The sequence below is a fragment of the Sciurus carolinensis genome, chromosome 8, assembly GCF_902686445.1.
Source record: "Sciurus carolinensis chromosome 8, mSciCar1.2, whole genome shotgun sequence".
Classification (NCBI taxonomy): domain Eukaryota; kingdom Metazoa; phylum Chordata; class Mammalia; order Rodentia; family Sciuridae; genus Sciurus; species Sciurus carolinensis.
In genome coordinates, this window is record NC_062220.1 from 67,984,802 (window position 1) to 68,007,909 (window position 23,108).

The 23,108-nt window shown below is 33.2% G+C and overlaps 1 protein-coding gene and 1 pseudogene across 1 annotated transcript in view; both read right to left on the bottom strand.

The window, feature by feature from the left end:
• Cog5 (component of oligomeric golgi complex 5) overlaps positions 1–23,108 on the bottom strand; it is a 332,336-nt gene that overhangs the window by 124,557 nt on the left and 184,671 nt on the right. Inside the window, exons 9-10 of the mRNA XM_047560136.1 lie at positions 14,287–14,399; positions 13,703–13,780 (exon numbers count right to left, since the gene is read on the bottom strand). Of these exons, the coding sequence (XP_047416092.1) occupies positions 13,703–13,780; positions 14,287–14,399 (191 nt within the window). The remainder of the gene's footprint in view (positions 1–13,702; positions 13,781–14,286; positions 14,400–23,108) is intronic.
• Positions 1,688–2,435, bottom strand: LOC124990296 (pyridoxal phosphate phosphatase PHOSPHO2-like; annotated as a pseudogene).

Consider the following 23,108-nt stretch of genomic DNA (forward strand, 5'->3'; position numbering starts at 1 on the left):
GGAGATAAAAACAAAATGAAACAAAAATACATTTGAATCAGCAGACTGAGTAAAACAGAGTGCCTTCCTCAATGTGAGTGGGCTATATGACATTAGTTGAAGACCTTAAATAGAACAAAATGGCTGGAGTAAAAGAAAATTCTCCCTAACTGCATCTGGGTTGAAACATTTTATTGCCTTCCAACTTGGAACAACGTTGGCTCTTCCTGGGTATGGACTCTACCAGTCCTTGAACTGAACTATATCATCAGCTCCCCTGGCTCTGTCTCTTGCTGAATTTAGATCTTGAAGCTTATCAGTCTTCATAATCTGGTGAGTCAATTCCTTGCAAATCTAACACTCTAGCTATGTAACCATCTACCTCTTTTTAGTTTTGTTTCTCTGAGGAACCCTAAAACAATTATTGAATAAATGAATGAATCAATTTTACTTAATCAGTCAATTCTAAGGATTTGTCATAACTTAAGACCTAGAGGTTGAGCACAATGGCACATGCCTAAAATCCCAGCAACAGAGGAGACAGAGGCAGGAAAATCACAAGTTCTAGGTCAGCCTCAGCAACTTCGCAAAACCCTCAGCAAGTCACTGGGTAGGTAGCTCCATGGTAAAACATCCCCGATTTAATTCCCAGTGCCAAAACAAATAAATGAATAAATAAAATATATTAAGAGCTAGAGCCAGTTACCAAAGATACAAGAGGACAGATAGTTATCGGAAGAAGAATGGATATGAAATGTTCTTAGATGAAAAAAGATGAAGCAGATTCAGAGGGTTATGAAAGGTGTAAGAAATAATAAGAAAAAAAGTGGATTTGTAAGTAGAAGAGTAGGTTAAAACAAAATAGATATAAGTATTAAGTATTTACAGATGTGTAGGTACATAATATATAGGTTTGTGGCATACATAATAAATATACAGTACATATATATTGTGCCAAAATATAGAGTAAAATATTTTCATTTTAATTATCAAAGCATTATCAAAATGTTATGGTCAAAACTATAATACATTATACAAATATAATTTCTTTTTTTTTTTTTTTTGGTGCTGGGGATCGAACCCCAGGGTTTTGTGTTTGCAAGGCAAGCACTCTACCGACTGAGCTATCTCCCCAGCCCCACAAATATAATTTCTTACATAAAGTAAGAAAAAATAAAAAGATACAAAAAAATTTCATGGTTTCAAATCAAATTAACTTGATATGTACTTGCTCCTATGTATTTTGAAACAAAATTAATTTTAATAATTTGATTAGATGTCAACTGATATTTGACATTAATCTATTTATAATTTATAAGTAATACTGTCTTATTTTTCATGTAGTTCAATGCAGTTGTGTTATTATATCTACTCAGGGAAAAGTCTGCTATTTAAAATAACTTGGAGCTTAGCATGGTGGCATATACCTATGATCCCAGCTACCTGGAAGGCTTAGACAGCAATAAAGTGAGACCCTGATTCAAAACAAAAAGTAAAAAGGGCTAGGGATGTTGCTCAGTGGTACAGAACTCTGAGCTCAAATCCCAATACCACAACACCAAAATCAGATACATATTATTCATATAAGTAGAATAAATGTGGAATATAGAGGAATAACAAAACATTTGTGTTTGGATTAATCTAATATTTAGAATTATAAGTTGGCCTTCATCTTTGCTTTTCTCATTGATTTTTTGTTGTTGTTACATTACTCCTTTATTAGAAATGGTAAATGAGAAATTGTTTCAAAACCTGAAGTCCAAACTACAATAGAAAATTCCACAGGTTCAAGATTTTGAGACATTCTGGTAAGAGTTTTCTGCAAAGTATATCTTTACCGTAGCATGGCAACATCATTCTTCTTTTTAAAAGGTTACTGGACAAACATCATTGTCACTATCACCTTTATAAACAATTTGTGCATAATTCACTCCCTGTCATAACTGTTTTTCACAAATTCTACCAAAACTACATTTTTGCAAAGACTCTTTGGGCTCCTATTGTAAGAATAAGCATGATAATTTTCTACAGTGAGATGACAATTGCTATCAAAAGCTGCTGGACTTGCAAACGCTTTAGCAAATATGTCATGAAAACTGGCAGCTTCTAAAATCCAATCTATGAAGACCGAATTTGAATCTGAAATAATGTTGCAATCAAATTTATCCTTATTCTTTCTTATAAAGTTGAAAAGTTCCACCATCCCTGAAGTGAAAGGTATTGATGTCACTGCTCCTTTCATTTCATTTTTTTCTTACACCTTCATCTCCCAAATACTTAAAGACTCATAAAGTCATAAAATGCTTAAAGGTTCATAAGTTCTATCCAAAATCCTTTTTGATAAGAATCTTGTAGTTCAATCAGAGTTTTCTGTCTGAAGCACATTGCACAATCCAGGTATAACTATTGTCATCTATGATTGTATTGTCAAGGCCAAACACCAACAAACTTTTCATGGTTCCAGAAATAGATGTAGGTTATCCCAAATTAATATTTCCAATAAAATTAATCTTACCTCAGCACAGAGTTTAGGTTAAATGTTTATGACAGTCTTCAGTTTTAAACACCAGTCAGTTGTCAATTGTTTTTAAACATTTCTCCTATACTGTATGGTAAATATTAAGTAGAGAGTATTCCAGACAGAGAGATAAATATCAAACAGAGATATGAAAAAGTGCCTCATTCCAAGAGTAAACAGTGAACATCTAAGAGAAAGGGAGTAGGTAAGAATGAAGAGGAAGACAAGGGTTAGATCAAAGGACAAATGAATTCATCAGAAGACACTAGTCAACTATTAAGGGTTTCTATGAAAGAATATCATGATCAAGTTTGTGTTTTAGGAAAAATCACCTTGATAGTAACATGGAAGATGAATAGTAGTATATGGGGTACTGGTGAGCCTGTAGGCAACAAGATCAGTTAGGAATTCACTGAAAAAAAAAAAAAAAAATCTAGGTGAAAGGGGCTTTTCTATGGCCAAAGGAATAGAGAAGTTCCAAGAGTAGGCCATAAGAAGATTTACATGTATTTATGAAGGACTAGGACTAGACATGTTTGTAAAGGACCAGAAACAAAGAATGTGCAAGTAAAATGAAACTTCAGAAGGAGCATCAGGTAGACAGACCTGTAGACTTGGGTCTCTGAAACCTGTCAGGTGTCCATGTGGAAATCTCTAGACTAAGGCTAAAGAAACAGATTTACATGAAATCAGCATCTGGAGGTGGTAGAAACTGTTAGCATATGTGAGCTTTCCCAGATATCAGTGTCCTATACTTTAATTTTATAGTTGCTATGGTGTTTCAAATTGTATAAATAAAGCACTTTAAAAGGAGGGGCAGAGGGAAAAAGAAGAATCAATGAAAAATTCTGAAGAGTGAAAGTAGCTGAGGAGGGAGAAATTTAAGGCAGGAGAAATGGTCAATCAACTCAATAGTAGTTAAACAGGGCTTAAGAAGTAGGCAGGATTTAGGAACTGGATCAGAAGACTGCATTAAGAATTGTTAGGGTTGAGCGAAAGTTTGATTTCGGCAATTTGGGACAAAACAGAAATAGGGAAGTAGAGATACAAGGTAGCTTACCAAAACTGCATGAAAGAAAGAAGTACTGAGAGAGAATTAAAGGACTCAGGTTTGTTATTGTTGTTTATTTGTTTGTTCTTAGATGGTAGGCCACTGAGAAGGAGGAGGAAGACAGAGGTTGACCATGGAAGAAAAGAAAGAGATGAGTAGATGCAGAAGCAAGAGAAGAAGGATGAGCATGAGAAAGAAGATACGATCTACCTCTACCTTTGAGACAGGGGGCGTGGGGAGAGGGGGAATCCGCAATATCACTCTTTGGTCCTTGATAAAGTGTTTCTAAGACAGTATGCTTATTGAAAAGAGGTTAGAGGAAAGCCAAGGGAGCCAAGTTAAAATCAAAAGAAAAGAAGATATAAAAGACTTAACAAAAAGTCTGTGCCAGAGATCTCTATGAGGAGATCACTTTGTGAATAAGGAAGCCTGCAGACTTTATCAAAGACACCAAGTATACATGAATTTTAAGTTAGTTTCTTTTAAAACATTTTTTGAGTTGTCAGTGGACCTCTATTTATTTATATGTGGTGCTGAGAATTGAACCCAGTGTCTCATAAATGCTAGGCAAGTGCTCTACCACTGAGCTACAACCCCAGCCCCCTTAAGTTAGTTCTTAATTATCTTCTGGAGTCAAAGCAGAGGAATCCTAGCATGGCAAATACAAGAGGACAAAGAAAAGATTCCTTTTGCTGAAAAATACTCTTTAAGGGGAAATATTTTGCTGTGTCTGATTATAAAAGAAAGAAGACAGAAATTAAATAGGGACTTCAATACCATAGAGCAAAATGAAAAATCTTATATAATAAAAAGAATTTCAGTGAAAAATCCAAATATTGACTTTTTATGTATTTTGTTCAGAGAGAAAAGAAAAACTCAAGTCATAATACACTTAGTTTTATAAAACACTAAGACTAAGGTGGTAGTGGGAAATAAAGAAGAGTAGTCACATTATCAATACGTCCTGAAAGTGGAACAAACAGAACTTATAAAAATGATGGTGGGGGTGTTGTGTGTGGAGTTCAGTGGTACAGTGCTTGCCGAGCATGAAAGGAACCCTGGGTTGATCAACAACATCACAAAACAAACAAAACAAAACACCTTGGGACGTGTATACCATTCAATAGAAAGACTCTTCTATTGAAATGTCTTCCAAAATGTTAACACAGTTATCTCAGGATGAAAGGATCAAAAGTGATGCTTTCTTTTTTCTTTTGAATATTTGAGAATAATATAGACATTTAAGTGTTAATTCTAAACAGAATAGTCAATTCTCAATGTAAAGATATTTGATACTGCAATACGTGGGGTAAAAAATAATAGCTCACTTCAAAATGAAATTCCAGATCCCACACTCTTCCCTAGAGATCATTGTTAAGCTACAGTGTGAAAGGGTTTTAAAACCTTTCCCAACAATTTACTGCAGTATGTATCAATCATTTTTCTTTATCATCACTCCCCCTAAAAATAAAATTAAAGAATTAACTATAGTTATATATAATACACATATTATATGTAGGCATAATTATATGCTATACATGGTGATTATACACTGCAGCCATATGTAATTTATTTAAAATTTAGTTTCTCCCTAAGAAGTGAAGTTAAATACTAAGGAATAAGATTTTGTAGAACGGGATTCAATTTTGGAGGCAATAAACTATTGTAGTATCCGAAATTTGTGTCTCTATCGTTCCCCAAAACTAGAACTAGAACTAGAAACTAGAACTCTTTTCTCCCTCTTAAGGTTAACATTACCCCTGTTTAGAATGCATGGTTAACTAGTATTTTAAAAATTCAATCAGTAAAATTCAATTTTTTTGAATTGTCCCTGAAATTCAATTTAGAATCATACTCTCCTCCATCACTGTTCCCTAAGCTTCCCTCATCGCATTCACACTCTAACATATATTTACTTGTTTATAAATTACAAGCATGATTAACATAAAAATGTACAATATAAAATACAAAGAAATAGTTTAAAGGACTTTAAAAAATGTATAGGTAGAAATTATACTATCTTTCCCCATCTCAAAATGTATACATGACTTAGGAAAATAGGATTCTACATAAATATTGTAAGTTGCTTTTTTTCTTCCCAGTACTGGAGGAAATTGGACATATGCTAGGCAAGCTTCTACTGACATCTATTACTACCCTTTCTGTTTTATTCTTTCTTTCTTTTCCTTTTTTTGTTTCTTTCTTCCCTTCTCACCCCTCCTCCCCACAAACTGCTGGAGATTCAACACAGGGTCTCCCACATGCTAGGGAAGTTCTATACCACTGAGCTACATTCCTACCCTTGTCATCAATAACTGAGGTCTCCCAAATTTATGTCTCTATCCCAGGACTCTTCTGAGCTCCAGATTCTTATAAACTGCCTAAATAACATCTACACTTGGATATCACACAAGCATCTAAAATCAAGCATATGATCTTTTCCTGGGTTAGCAATATGCATGATGATATTCTCTCAAGATGGTGAGCAGCACCAGCAAATCACAGCTCCAAGTTAGCCATGTAATTATGAGGGTAAAAAAACAACACTCTGTGGTGTTCTGCCTTGATAAGCTATGATATTTTACAGGTGAGGTACACAAAATACATTTTAAACAGTATATTTTCACCTTATGATGGATTTGATGGGGTTACATTCATCATAAGGGATTTATTGGGATGTAATGGATTATAAAGATAAATTTACACACATCATAAGGGATGTATATACAAAACATCCATTTTAACATATATTTAAAAATTGATTAAAATTCAAGTTTAGATTGTTAAGGATCTTCAGCTTATGTTATAGAAGTCAAGAGAGTTAAGTTGATTAAAGAGAAATACTATAATGCTTGCTTTAAAGTATCAATAAATTAGCATATTTTGATAAAATTCCCTCTAGTCAGTAAAACTGACATACTAAGTCACGAACTACATGAAATTAGGTTTTTCTGTGGGGGGAGGGGGTTACCAGCAATTAAACTCAGGGGCACTCAATCACTGAGCCACATCCCCAGTCCTATTTCCTATTTTATTTAGAGACAGGATCTCACAAAGTTGCTTAGCACCTCACCTTTGCTGAGACTGGATTTGAACTCACAATCCTCCTGCCTCAGCCCTCTGAGCCACTGGGATTACAGGCATGCACCACCACACCAGCATGAAATTAAACTATCTATGTATTATTTCTTTCCCATCTTTTTACCAACCAAAGAGTAAGTAAACATTTGCCCATTCTTTCTTTCTTTAGAAAGAGGCAGAAATCAAAAAAGATAATTTTTTACAATGTTTTTGAAAAAATTGAATGATATCCACAAGATATAATAGGAAGCCCCAGAACACACTCCCTCACAAAAACACTAACTTAACAAAAACGTATAGTCCAAAAAGCCTTTCTGAGAACTCATTAATATAAAACTCTTAAGTTTACTCTTCTAATGTGCTAGAAACCCAAAGCCTGGAAGTACACATCCCATCACTGACATTTGACCCAGGGCAATCCCAACTTTTGCATTCCCTTAGAGCTCACAAATCCTCACTGTAGTCTCAACTATTTTCTGTATATGTATATACACTTGTGTGAACCACCCCCACCCCAAGATGCCTTTACTCTCTGAAAGTTTGATGGAGCATTTAAAATTATGTTTTTCTAACATATAGAGAGTTTGCTTGTACTGTAGTGACAGGGTCTTTAAGAATAACTGGACCCTACACTCAGTAAGAGTGGAAATCACCTAACATAAAGAATATTTACTGATAATATCTGACTTAAAATATCTTACTATTCAATTTTTCAAGTTGAGATGGCTCAGATAGATGAGATGAACATTTTACTTACAATGTTAAACAATTTCAAATTTAGGTGCCCTTAAAGTTTTCTAAGTAGAGAGAGTAATGCTATTATTAAATTATTTGATATCTCTAAAAGGGTAAAAGAAAACACATTCTTTTTCATAGTTAAAATTCTCATTAGTACTATAGCTGCTCAAAATCCTGAACACATTCCAAATTTAGCCTAATGCATCCTACACACAGATTAAAAGATTGTTAGACAATAAAAACTGCTGGCTTAGAAAATGAAAAGTATCATATCTGTACTCCTACACACAGCAAACTGGCTTAATTCTGCAGATGAGAATCTACAACCTGTTTTCCACTATGTGTTTCTGAAAAATTGGTCAATAATTTGCTACATTCATTTCAAGCAAAGCTTTATACACAGTATTAATAATTACATAGTGAACTCTTAACTGGTTTTAACAGTTATCAAAATTAAACTTCTAAATTTCCAAAAATTAGTCTAAAATTCTCACTTAAAAAAGAAATGATCTATCCATTTGTGCAGATTTAGAAAATATAAGTAACAGAAAAAGAATATTAAGCACAAAATGTCATAAATTATATGAATAAATAAGAATCTTTTCAAATGATCCTATGAACTGAAGATAATAGTCTCATTTTACAAGTCATCCAGGCAATTAAATTTAGCAGAAAACAAAATAATTACTTCAATTTAAGTTACCTCAATTTTAAAAGGTTCTATACTTAAAATATCCCTAATTTTTATTATATTTGATATGATTTTTTCATCTATTTTATATTTAACCCAATTATGATTTTTTTAGATTCTTCGACATAATAGACATCTAACAAAAATCCTTCTCAACTAATTAATTACAGAAACAGTGAACACTAGTACATACAGTTCTTTCTGTTATTTAAAAATCAATAGCTTAAAAATACTTCAACTGGTGAGCTGGTACATACTTGTAATCCCAGCTACTCTCTTTTTTTTTTTTGGTGCTGGGGATTGAACCCAGGGCCTTGTGCTTGCAAGGCAAGAACTCTACCGACTGAGCTATATCTCCAACCCCCAGCTATTCTTTGATCCCAGCTACTTAAGAGGCTGAGGCAGGTAGATCACAAGTTGAAGGCCAGCCTTAGCAATTAGTAAAGATTCTGTCTTTAAACAAACAACAACAACAATAACAACAAAACAAAAATTCAGTGTGTAGTAAATTCCTGATATGCTACAGTTGCCCCTGAATGAAACTTCTTTTTAATTATTTGTTCTGTTTAGTTATACATGATAGCAGAATGCATTTTGATTCACTGTACACAAATGGAGTACAATTTTTCATTTCTCTGTTTGTAGGGATTGAACCCAGGGGTGTTTAATCAGTGAACCACATCCCCAGCCCCTTTTTATATTTAATTTAGAGACAGGGTCTTGTTGAGTTGCTTAGGGCCTCGTTAAGTTGCTGAGGCTGACTGGCTTTGAATTAGAAATATTTTTAAATACATGATTTGACCCAAGATTTGATACAGCTAGATTCATGTAACTATGTTACAAGATTCTATTGGCAGTGTTCATTTTGGGTGTTATTATTTCCTGTCATTAAAAATAATCAAGAACTGATTGTATTCTTTACGATATGTAACATGTTGTCTATAATCTTAAATTGTTTTATACAGGCATGATATTTCTCTCATAATTTTAAATTCAATACTAAATGAACATATATTACTTCAGTGGACTATAACCAGAATCACCTGAAAGAACTTTTCCAAGACTCTGGCCCACTCCTAGAAATGAATTCAGTGGTGCAGGTGGAGCCCAGGTTTATGAGAACCACTGACTCTAGGTTATACTCTACTACACACAATGGCCACTATTCAATTATTTGTAAATGTTGCAGAAAGAAAACCCTATATCTTTTATACTGAGTTTACAGTAAAATCTTTACTACTCTCTAAGTTAAAGCATCATGTTGTAGAAAACTAATATCACTCAAACCTCCTGTCCTTTCCCTACCACCAAATGCCATCTTCCTAAAGAACAACTTTGAAGGGGAAACACTGGGGAATGATACTGGGCAAACTATATTGTTGTATTGTCTGCATGTACGAATGGGTAACGAATAACCCCACCATTATGTACAACTATAATGTACCAATAAAAAATTATGAAGGAAAAAAAATCAATAACTTAGCAAACACCAAGGCAGATTTCATAACATTAAGTTGAAAACTAAAAGCTTTAAAATAAGTCCAAATGTTTACCTTTCCCTGATTAAAAAAAAAAAAGAATATAAATGAATTAATAATTCTCACAAGATTTGATAGCACACAAATAAGGAAAGCTATTTTCACTATTTTTATACCTATAAAATTACCATATGTGAGATCATAAATCACTTTATTTAAATGAGACAGATAATCTTGATATATTTAGAGTATTTGATATTGACTTGTTTAAACAGTAAGATCACTGATTTAAATTTTTGATACTTTTCATGAATTAATAATAGGCAAATTATGTTATTAAAACATTTTTTAAATGTGACCTTTATATGGCAGGTTTCTTTTTGTACTTAACATTTTTAGTCAGTTTATGAACCCTAAATATAAATTTCAGATTAAAATTAAGTCTACATTTTGATTCATTTTCTCTCATTAATACTAAGTTCTACAATTAGTATTACCATCGCTATTTGATATCTGAGATTCTCAATGATTATATAACCTATGCATAATCAGTATTGACAAAGCTTAGCTTTGTGATACCAAGGCTTACCTTCTTAATCACTATACTATGTTGCCTTTGACACTGCTTGAACAGGTCTAAAGAAAGAAGACTTATAAGAATCAGTTTTCCGAATGCTAAAAATCTACCTTACTTTTAAGATAATTATTGTAGATTATTTAAAAATATTTAAAAAGAATCTCAACAATAACTATAATCTAGATTACAACATATAAATACTATAAATAATGGGTGTGGCAGGCCAGTTTTTTCCTGCATAAAAATGTCTTAGAACTTTAGAAAAAATGTTCCATAAACATAATTTTATAAAAATCCATAGGCAAATGCAAATTAAAATTATGAGATACCACAACATAACGACTGAAATATCTAAAATCCCAAACAGTGTCAATATCAAATGATGATAGATGTAGCATCAAGAACTCACTTTCTTTTCTAGTGGGAATGAAAAATGAGACAGCTACTTCTAACAGTTTGGCAGTTTCTTCATAAGCTAAATGAAGTCCAATTATATGATCTAGCAAGTGCACACTCTTATTTACCCAAATGAACTAAAAACCCCACAGACTTAAAAAACGATTGAAAACTACACAATAATGTTTAAAACAGCTTTACTTACAAATGCAAAATTTAGAAGCAATGAAGATGTCTTTCAACAGGTAAATGGATAAATAAACAGAGGTATATGCATACAAAGGGATTCTGTCCAATGATAAAAGATGCAATCCAAGCATCTGCAGGACCTTTAAATGCAAATTTCTAAGTGAAAGAAGCCTGTCTGAAAAGGTTACAAAACTGTATAACTCCAATTATATAACATTTTGAAAAAGGACAACTTAGAGACATGAATCAGTGGTTGCCAGAGGGTGGAGAGGAATTTTGGAAAGGCGAGAATAGGTAGGGAGTAGGGGGGTTTGTGGGGTAATTAAAACTGGTAAGCCTATTCTGAATAATACTCTAATGGCAGACACGTGATATTACACTTTTCCATAATACATTGTGCACCTTGCACTGATGTGATGCATTTGTTATGAATGATGAAGAACTATTCATATATTAACTAAATTCACAGTTACATGAGAATTTTGCTCTTAGTTTTAGTTTTGTATGTACAGTTACATGGGATTTGCATAACGCATAACATTCATACTTTGTGCTCAACATTTTTATGACTTAAAGCTGCTCTATAAAACAAAAACAAATTTTTTTAAAAAAAATCTACAGGTATTAAACTACAGCAAGAGGACAATAATTAGAAAAAGTATTTAACAAAGGAAAACATAAAATTAAACTTTTTGTATAAATGAAACAAGATAGCAAGACCTAAATTAAGTACAGCCAGGTGCAGGAGAGCATGCCTATAATCCCAGCAGCTCTGAAGGCTGAGACAGGAGCATCACAAGTTCAAATCCATCCTCAGCAAAAGCAAGGAGCTAAGCAACTCTGTGAGTCCCCATCTCTAAATAAAATATAAAATAGGGCTGGGATGTGGCTAAGTGGTTAAGTGCCCCTGAGTTCTATCCCCAGTATCCTGTAGCCCCCAAAAAAGGCATTTGGTACAGAAATTTCACCACAGTTTATAGTGACATACAAACTCACTGAACCAAAGCATTTAAAATCTGGCTTATACAAATCGCCAATGTTCATTTAGTATAATAATTTATTGTTGAAAAGCAGTGATCTGAGTTTTTATGCGGAAAATCTGCCCAATGTAATATCACAAACATAAGCCTCTTTAGAAGCACTATTACTTCTTTAATTTAATCTTTTCCTTTCCATTTTTACTGGTGCATTACAGCTGTACATAATGGTGGGATTTGTTACATATTCATATATTCACACAATATAGCAATATAATTTGGCCAACATCATCATTATCCATTATTTTCCTGTCCCTCCCTCCTTCCCTCCCTTCCCCTGATCCCTTTCCTCTATTCTAATGATCTCCCTTCCATTTCAATGAGATCCCCCTACCTTTCTCTTCTTTTTCCTCTTTAACTTCTACATGAAAGAAAACATGTGACCCTTATTTTAATCTTTTCTTTATAGACTCTCTTGAATATAATGGTTTAATTAGAATTATTCTTATGTTTTTTTGTAGACAAGCTGTTAAAAAGGAATTAAAAACTCAAAGTATTTAAATAGTAAAAGCTTTAAATGAGGCCACTGCCCACAGAGACTAAGTGAATTAATCTATGTGTAAAGATAGACCAAATCACAATAAATGGATGAAAACAGCACACATGTAGTTAGTTGTTTGCCTATAAAAATGAAGGTCTGATATTAATTATCCTATCCATTAGCAAATGCAAGAAAGTTAATGACTTCACAAATTGACAAAAATACCTTATTGCTTCTTTCACACAACTGAAAGTCAAGTAGAAATAAGGGTTAAGTAAATAAATATGTACTAATGTAAGTAAACTATGCACAAAATAACTAATATAGTAGATTTGAGATGGCCATAGAAAGGTCAACCTGCAAGCTCAGTCCTTGGTTTTGAAAGGGATACCATGAGTCTCTAACCGGTAAGAGTTGCTCACTTTATCTAAGCTGTATAAACAATGTAGTTTATGCTGAACATCTGCTTTTCTTCAGTGAGTCTAGAATTCTGATACATCTTAGGCAGTCACTAGTCCCTGAGAAAAACCCAGGACAGCACCCTCAAGGAGGACTTCCTTAGTAGAAGCATCCCATCATGCTGTCACAACTTGCTGTTGGAGGAATTAAACCAGTCTTGTGTAACTCCAGACACCAAGGATTCCTGGAAGCTTGTACCTGGTTTCCATTGGACCTTGCTGCTTATGGTTCATATCCTTTCACTGAAATAAATCATATTTCTGAGTACAACTGTAGGTTGGAGCCTATAAATGTTTCAGTAAATCACCAAACTTGGGGTGACAAATTATCTCACTATAGAATAGAAAATATTTAAAACTTGTGAATTTACATATGAAACTACCTATACTATGATGCTGGAAACCTGAAAAAACTTTTTCTTTAGAGTACTAGACATTATAATTTAATGATAAATAGAATACAAACAAATTAATTATTCTATTAATAATTATGCAAAACACATCAAAACTTATGTATAAGATGTAGGATCAAGGATTCCTATGCTTGGAAGAAATTCTTACAACCTATGAGGCTAGCAGATTGGCAAATGACAGAGGGAGATTTTAGAACATGGAAAATAAATAAAGCAATATACTTTATGGAAAAAATGAACAAATAATTGGGTCCTATATCCTAAAATGAACATATTATAATGAACACTATTTAAATATCTTCTTTACCAAAAATTTTCATCTTATTCCCTAGAGGAACTTAAAAAACATTATGAGTGATTATTTATATGACAGAAAATGGTAAATTAGTAGTGCATTTCAGAAAATTAATCCACAAATAGTATTGCCGCAAGCATCTACTGTAAAACAAACATGTTTATATTTAAATTAAAAGGAATACAGGATAGTTGTCAAAAATACATTTTTCTACTGCCAATGAACATGCAGACACTGAAAGGGAAAAACACAAAAGATCCTTGTACATACCTTTCTAACTTCTGAAAGGAAGATGTAAAAATATCTTTGTCTAAACATACCTTAACTATTTCATCAATGAAACAAATGTGTGAAACAGGATCCCTCTTCTTGGTTAATACTTTTTGTAGATGCTGCACCTAAAAAAGGGAAAAAGAGGGGAGAGTATATATAATACGGTATTTTTAAATAAAACAAATGTGAAGCTAAGGTAGTAGAAAAAACAAGGTACATTTCAGAAACTACCCTGAAAATAGTATTGCTGCTGACATCAATGACAAACAATTCTGTGTATAAGGGAAAGGAAATGGCATTATGCTACAGCTTTACATACATTACAATCAGTTAATGGAAGTGTTTTGAATGCTCAGAGATTGTGTACTGGGGGGAGGATTGAACTCAAGGCTGCTCAGCTAGTAAGTATTTGCTTAAAATTATTTTTTATTTTAAGACAGTATCTCACTAAGTTGCCTGGGCTGGCCTTTTGTGGTCCTCCCAATTCAGCCTCCAGAATGATTGGAATTCCAAGAGTGGGCCACTAGACCTGGCTGAATGCTCACATTTTAAAACACCTGCTCCAAATCATACAATTTCAAATAACCAGGAGTTAATAATCAATGTTCTTTGCATCCTGTGAAATATTTACCTGTCCACAAACAGCACAGATATGATCCATAAGTTTCTCCATATTGGTCCAGAGGGAAGCACGAAAAGCTGCAGTATTTCCTGGGGTTGGCATGGTAGATCGCCCAGGACCTCCTGGTTATAAAGGACAAAGAAATATGAAAAATAAAACTTTCCAAATACAGCAAAATCTATGCTACTTTGAAAGCATACGAAAGCTAAAAAAATGAGAAGCTCCTTCTTTAAAAAACTAATTTCTTATGAGTAACATAAAAGAGAAAACCTTTTGTGTTTAAGAAATCACACACACACACACACACACACACACACACACACTCCAATGAAATTAATGAAAATGGTTTTCTAAAAGGGAGACAAGGGTGGTGGGAAATGAAACAAGATGAAAGTTACAGAGATAGAAATGGGTCTTTGTGACTAACGCAAATGTTTTACATATTCCAAAATATTTTGTATACATACAAATATTTCAAATATTCCAAAAGCAAATTTAAAATGAAAAAAGCAAACCCTAAACCAAAATATAAACAAATATAGAAACAAAACTATCTGCACATGGAATTAATAATACAACCACATGAGGGAAAACAATTCAAGTACTTTTTAATCACGGAATAGTAACTTCAGTGAGATCTCTGATGGGCAGAAAGTGACAAATGGGAGCACAGAATATACAGAGAGGATACACTGGATAAATAGATGGTGTACATCAACAGGAATGATGAACTTAATGGGTATTTTGCTAAATGTAGTATTGATGGAGTAATCCTGCAACAAGCATTCAGGTTTATTTTAGAATAGAGCAAATGAAGGTCCTCATTGTTAACAGACTAAAGGTTTAAACATGTAATGGGGATTACAGGTATTTCCCAACTCTGTTCACTAGAAAAACAGAGAGAATGGTTTCTCAATAGCAATAAACGTATCTAGTATCCAAATTTTGATTTCTAATCACCAACCTCCCTACTGCAAAAACCAACCAACCAATCAGGGTTTATTGAAGAGAAAAGAGAAATTTTCTATCTGGAATAATGAAAATACAAGGTGAATCTGGTACATATTGTGTGAGAGAATAAAGAAGTATTCAAAGACAAAAGGAAATTGATTAAAGGATGCATGAATTTGACTAGAAGGGACATCCACAAAACAAATTGGGGACAATCTGGCCATCCAAAATAATACTGATGATAATGGATTATAACAATAATCAAAAAATAATTCATGACTTTATAGTGAAAATCAAACATCTAAAAAGGAAAGAAACTGACCTTTACACAAAACTGTCAGATAATGAATGCAGAAGGAATGACAGAAAAAAATGCCTGTTTGCAACAACTAGTTTGCAACAAGGGTTAACTGAAGAAAGATTACCAATAAATACAAAATACAAGGTGAAATATTATAGGAAACGAGATATTCAAATAGTCTCAAAGTATGCACCATTAAATTACTAATTATAGATAGAACATTCTTACAAGGGACAATCTGGCATACATCATTTTAATGAAGTGATTCAGCACCAGCAATAGTGAGACAAACTGACATAGTTTTGCTGTTTTCTGATATAACATACAGTATATTAGTCTGCCTCATCTTTGGTTTCACTTTGTGTGGTTTCAGTTACCCACAGCCAACTGTGATCCAAAAATATTAAATAGAAATTTTCAGAAATGAAAAAATTCATGTTTGATTACATAAGATTCTGAGTAACATTATGAAATCTCTTGCTATCATGACTCCATCCTGCTCGGGAACTGCATCATTCGTTGTCCAGCAAATCCATACTGTATATGCTATCTGCCCATCTGTCACTTAGTAGCCACCTTGGTTAACAGATCAATCATTGAAGTATCACATCGCTAGTATTCGAGTGACTTACTTAATAGTGGCTCCCAAAAGCAAGAATAGTGATACTGACAATTTTATTATAGTATATTGTTTTAATTGTTTTATTTTATTATTAATTGTTGCTAATCCCTACTATGCCTAACTTATAAATTAAATTTTAACATAGGTATGAATTTGTAGGATAAAAACAGTACACATGAGTTCACTACTATTTGCAGTTTCAAGTATACACTGGGATCTTGCAATGAACAGCACGGAAAAATGAGGAGTACACTAAAAATAAATGAACATTACTTCACCATCAGTATGTTTACCCTAAACTGAATCATTAAGAAAATATTCAGACAAATCCAAATAAGGCCATAAAAAAACAAAAAAGGACTGTTTTCAAATAAAGGACAGTAGAGACAACATAACCAACAGTTTTAAAAAAGTGTGACCCTTGATCTACTAAAGAAAAACATCTATAAAGAACATTTTAGAGCTGCACATGGTGACAAACCTGTGACCTAGTCAGAGGTAGGCTGAGACAGGAGGATGGCAAGTTAGAGGCCAGCCTGGACAACTTAGCGATACCCTTTCTCGAAATAAAATATAAAAAGGCCTGGGAATACAACTTAGTGGTCGAGCAAGCCTGGGTTCAATCTCTAGTATCAAAAAACTTTCTTTTGGAGATCTGAAAGTTTTTGAATAAAGACTGATATTAAGTAATATTAATATATCAGTATTAAATTTCTTGAGAATAAGAATGTCTAAGAATGTTCTTGTATGTAATACAAACACACAAAGCTATTTGGACAGATTTGAAATGTTTCACTATGAAAAAAAATTAAACCCAAAATGAAAGGCATAAAATATCAGTCTACACTAATGTCTACATTCCTGCTTTTTAAAGAAGATGTGATTAAGAAAACCAGAGCCACTCTGTGCATGTGAACTGCCTTGCTCTAGTCTATAACAAATCTTATATTAAAAAATAATTATATGTACCTTAAGCACATAGATGCTATTTTTTAAGTCGATTATAGTAGAAAATGATGAAAAAGAGAAATCTAGGAGATTGTTGGCTTTAAAAGTATTAATTCCTCTTTAAAATACAGATCCAACTTGTTTTTAACATTATTTGCAGTATTGTACAAACACTAGTGAGGGAAGACATAAAAGAAATGAAGACATAATACTTTCACAATCTGCACTTGTCTTATCAAGAATGAATTCAATGTACTAATAAAAATATTTTTTAAAAAAAAGAATGAACTCGTAACAATAAGGAAAGGATATGGAGTACCTTTGTGAATATCACAAAATATGGTCAGGCGCAGTAGCGCATGCCTGTAATCCCAGCAGCTCAGGAGGCTGAGGCAGAAGGATGACAAATTCAAATCCAGCCTCAGCAAATTAGCAAGGCCCTAAACAACTCAGTGAGACCCTGTATCAAAATAAAAAATTAAGAGGTCTATGGCTGTGGCTCAGTGGTTAAGTGCCCCTGAATTCAATGCTGGGTACCAAACAAAGAAAGAAAGAAAATTAGAAAATATAAATCAAATTCCTGGAAAATAAATGATAGGTTTAAAAAAAAAGAATTATGGGACCCATCAACCTATTACTCTGAAAGTAAATACAAGCAGAAATATAAGCTATTATTATCTGCTTGTATTTACTTTGAAAAAATAGACAAGATCACAATCATTAATTATTCCTTCAAATATTTCTAGAGGACTGATTTTTCTTTCTAACAGAACATGAAGTGTTTTGTTTTTGTTTTTTTGGGGGGGGTTTTTGGGGTACCAGGGATTGAGCCCAGGGGTGCTTAACCACTGAGTCAAACTCTCAGCCCTTTTTGTATTTTATTTGGAGACAGGGTCTTGCTGAGTTGCTTAGGACCTCACTAAGTGGCTGAGGCTGACTTAGAACTCGTGATCCGTCTGCTTTAGCCTCCTGAGCTGCTGGAACATAAAGATTTTATCCTCATAAGTTAAATACATCTTATTGAAGATAAAAACATTACAGAAATAATTGACTGAACAGAGAACAGCTGGATAAAGGGAGAGAAAGAATAATTAAAGTGAAAAACTGATGCCAGTATAAATTTTAATACACTCAAGAAACTAAATTGTGTCACAAACTAAGTTTTATTGAAATGATAAAAGAAGCTGAGAATTCCTCAAAGATAATATTTGCAGGTGACTTAATGATAGTGGAGTAAATTTATTTTCCTACTGTCTTCTCTTGAAAGTCAACAAAAATGAGAACAAATAATGAGTAGTAAAAATTTTCCTTCAAAGATATAAAGAATCACATAAAATATCAAAAGAGATTATAAAGCAACATATCAAATGTAGTAGATAAACCAAAATGAAGAAGAGATAAAGCCACACATGGAGGCACCTGCCTAATATCTCAGCTCCTTGGGAAGCTGAGGCAGGAGTTCAAAATCAGCCTAAAGAACTTAGTGAGACTGACCTAGCATGCAGGAGACCCTGCTTATGATCCCAAGTACTGGAAACAAACAAACAAACAAACAAGTAAGCAAAGGACCAGATAGTTGACACCTTAGCATATTATCAGGAAACCCTGTTTTTCAAATCAACTATAAGAATTTAGTCAAGCTATCCAATGATTCTTTGAATGGAGGTAAGACCCACAGACATGGATGGGCCAGGGAAAAGCTAGTAAAATGTTAAACACTGCAGATGGACAAAGAAAGAAGAGCTGAAGAAGAAGCCATTATAAAATGATATCACTGTATAAGAATTAGCCCTCTAAATGGGGAGTTCACTGGAGGTAAAGTGAGATGAAAGTAGGCAGGGGAAGCTGAAAATGTTAGGTTTCAACAAAGAAATGGCTTAAATGGCCTCACTGGGAGTCACATTAAATTCTTGATAGGTATAAAATTTGAGGAAAGATACACTCTAAAAGCAATCAGAAATAAAGTGACACTGGACTTAAGGTAGATAAAGGAGATAAAAGGAGGAAAGGTACATAAGCTAAATGCAATGATAAACACAGGTAACCAAAGGAATTCCCCAAAGAAACAGTAGTAAGGGTTACTCAGTTTTCTGCTATTTCAAAGTGATTGTAGCAAACATCCTCACTGGAAAAATACCGTAGAGATTAAGATACTAAAAACAAAACAAAACCATAATGAGCAAAAGGGAAAACACAGTAAAACATGGGAAACAGACAAGACAAAATCATTCAAAATGAAGTATAAAGATATGAAAGTAACTATGGAGAAGATACCAGACATGGAAAACAAAGATCTAATACATACATGATTTCAGCTCCTCAGAAAAAACAAATGGAACCAAAAAATGAACATATAATGAGATAAAACTTCTCTATAAAAAGGAATACACTCTATCTCAGGAAAAAAACCTGATACACAGCATTTAACCCTAAAAAATATCCTTAAAATGTTACTAAAATTCAAAAACAAAGGAAAAAACCATTGAACATCCATGAAGAAACAAGTTATCCTATGTGTGGCATAACAATCTGATTAGCCTGAGAGTTCTCTAATATGAACAGCAGAACCTAGCTGTTAGCAGAGCAATGTCTGAAGGGACCCTCCAATTCCCTGGCCTTATCTTTCATACGGAGGAACTTCAGTTAAAAGAACATTCTTGCCTTCTTTTCCTACCTCTTATTCAACCAGCCCCAAGAGAAAAGGAGTCACTTACCTGATTAATAAAACTGAACCTGACTGGTTCATTCCCTTCCTTTCTCTCTTGCTGAAGTTTTATGTGTATAAAAGATACGTTCTGACTTGTATTCCATCAGTGGTAATTACAACAGGGCAGGCTGATATTGGGGAGTAAGTTTCATTTTGAGTTGTTATATTAAGAAATTCATTTTGTTTCAGAGCTAAGCTATGCCTTTAAATTCAGGGTTGTTTATTTTTTGTTGTTATCATCATTTGATTTTGTTTTTTAAATCAGTAATAAAACTGACATTGTAAATATCATCTTTTTGTTCCTTACATCTGTATTTTAGTTGTTTTCAAAGTCAATAGTAAGAGAAACATTATTTGGGGGTCCACAAATGACTACAAAATTCTAAGAAAAAGCAAAAATAAGAATCTATACTTGCCAAAATTAAACATAAAGGCAAAAGACCCCATCTTCTATGCAAGAACTCAGAAAACAAAGTACCCATGACACATTATGGAAAAAAAAAACCATATTATGAAATCCAGGCAAGGAAAAGATAAATGTAGAAATGGAGAGGGAATATTAAAAAGAACAGAAATGAAAATCATTTAGAAGCACAAAGAAGGAAATGCAAAACTAACAAATATTTCATACACACAAAACTAACAAATATTTCATACACACAAAACTAACAAATATTTCATACAAAACTAACAAATATTTCATACACACAAAAATAGAGCCAGGCACAGTGGTGTATGCCTGTAATCCCAGTGGCTCAGGAAGGAGGCTGAGGTAGGAGGATCACAAGTTCAAAGCCAGCCTCATCAACTTAACCAGACTCTGTCTCAAAATAAAAAATGAAAAAGGGCTAGAAATGTAGCTAAGTGGTAAAGCACCCCTGGGTTCAATCCATGGTACAAGAAAGGAAAGGAAGGAAGGAATGAAGGAAGAAAGGGCCAGCGTGTGGGCAGGCAGGCAGGCAAACCATACAGAATAATGTTACAAATACTGGTCACCAAGCTTAAGCAATACATCAAATGAAGTGAAGCTCCCTGGTTCACTCCCTTCCTGGTCCCTTTTCTCTTGCTCTCTCTCCAAAGCAAATCTTAAATTTGGTGATTACCATTCCATGTATTTATACTTTTATTACATATGTAATATGCAAAACTGTGTGTATATATATATATATATATATATATATATATATACACACATTAGTCTCTAATGTTCTTAGGCTTTAGACATGGTATCATACTATATCTATCATTCTGCAACTTGCTTCTTCATGTTCTGTTTTTGAGAACTGTTCACACTGGTAAATTTATTAATTTAAGTATTGTCTACTAAATAATTGAACAAATAATTTGCTCATTTTTACATGAAAGGATTTTTTTTACCTTTTTACCACTATATGCAATAGTGCAATAAAAATTCTTATACATGTATGAAAATTTTTCTAGGGCACTGTCTTATAAAAGAAATTATAAGGTCATATGGAATACACATTTTTTAACCTTATATTAACTGGTTGAAACATTTGCCACATTAAGTGTATAAGAGTTTCTGCTGTCAGATAACACTTAGAGCTGTCTTAGATTTTGAGAATCAGAAGACTGAGAAATAGTATTGAAGTAGAAGAGAAGAGGTTGCACACCCAAAGAAATTTCAGGAAGCAGGTTTACTGACAACAGGTCCAGAGGGCGCTATCATCTAAAAAATTCTTCCTCTGAAGGAAGATTTTTGGAAATTCTTTGAACTTTATACCCACTGGAAGGAGGGTATAAAGGTTTTACATTAAAGTAATTAATTTTTTTTTTCTTTGAGTTCTCAGAAAGTGTTTTTTAGGTCAGATAGGGGTTGTATAAGTTTTCACCAAGAAAACAGATGATTTCTTTTTGCACAACAAGCTTCCCTGTAGATTCTAACTCTATCACACCTTTTGTGTGCAAACCTGGCATTTACAAGAAAGAGGAAGCTTCAAACCACAAATTCTTCCTGCAGACCTCCTGCTGATACTCTCTGTAAAAATCCTTCCCACTAGAGGAGAAGCTTAATTATGGCAAGGGTCTTCTGCATGGGGGTCTCTAGCCTGCTTCAGTATCTTTATTTGCCTTACAACTGGTTCATACTCTTAAAAAAAGGTTCACCATTTTTCATATGTTTAATGGATTCTCAGCCATGAACTGCCCATTCATAGTCTTTATCGACTTTTCAATAGCATTAGCTTTTTCTTATTGAATTATATAGGCTTTTTTATACATTCAAGGCCACATTATTTTCCTTAAAATTGTATTTTACATATTTTTTAAACCTTGAACCAATCCTAAATATGTAGAAATTTGCAAGTATTGCAAAAAAAATTCCCTGAACCATTTGCAAGTTAAGACATTGATATGATGGTGCCATCGTCATTGAATATTTTAATGACTATCTTCTTACCTCACCTTAATATAATCAACAGATGAGGAAACTAACATTAGTATTGTCTATGTGACATTAAAAATTTTTAAGTAATAACAATTATCCCTTTTAAAATATAATAAAGAATTGAATCTTAAGGTTTCTACATTAAATAAAGGAATCCACTCCTTAACAGATAATAGGAAGACAGTTTTAAGACTTTTTATTCTTTCAACAAGAGGCCTACATCAAGATTGACAAATGTGAATAACTGCTTTCTTTTTTCCCCCTATTCTTGACAACACAAGAGGGAATGAGATTAAACTCCTAGAAAATCAAACTTTCTGAGAATAATTGCTGGAAAAAGTTGAGAGTAAAATCTCCTTTGGCAATTTATTTTCAAATATCTCCTTCTGGAATATTCTTAATACAATCTATGCAGAAATTAGGACTAACCTTTATAAATCTCTTTGAGATCTAAGATTCTTTTATCTCTTTTTTTATCCAGTGCAACATGTTTATGAGTTATATATATTCAGTGTTAGTTAAAGTCATGTTATATACCAATTATATAAAAAACTAAATGGCTGCAATTTTTTTATATTAGCCAAGTGTCAGAAACAATTATTAATTCTACATGGGTCATTTTGTTTATTCTTCAGGATAACTCTGTGATGATTTGAGTGTCTTCAATTAAAAAATGCGAAGAGAAAAATTGGAAACTATAAGTACACATAACAATTTGGAAAGTTTTTCTTTAGACTAATGAAATAAAATGGGGTAGTAGAGCTGAAAAAAGAAATGCAACCAGGATAGCTATGACGGTTTGTAAGTAGAAGGAGATACAATAGGATAACTGTATGTGATGAAAAAGAGATGAAGAAAAGAGGAAAGAAACAAGGCAGGAAGAAGGTATGTGCTA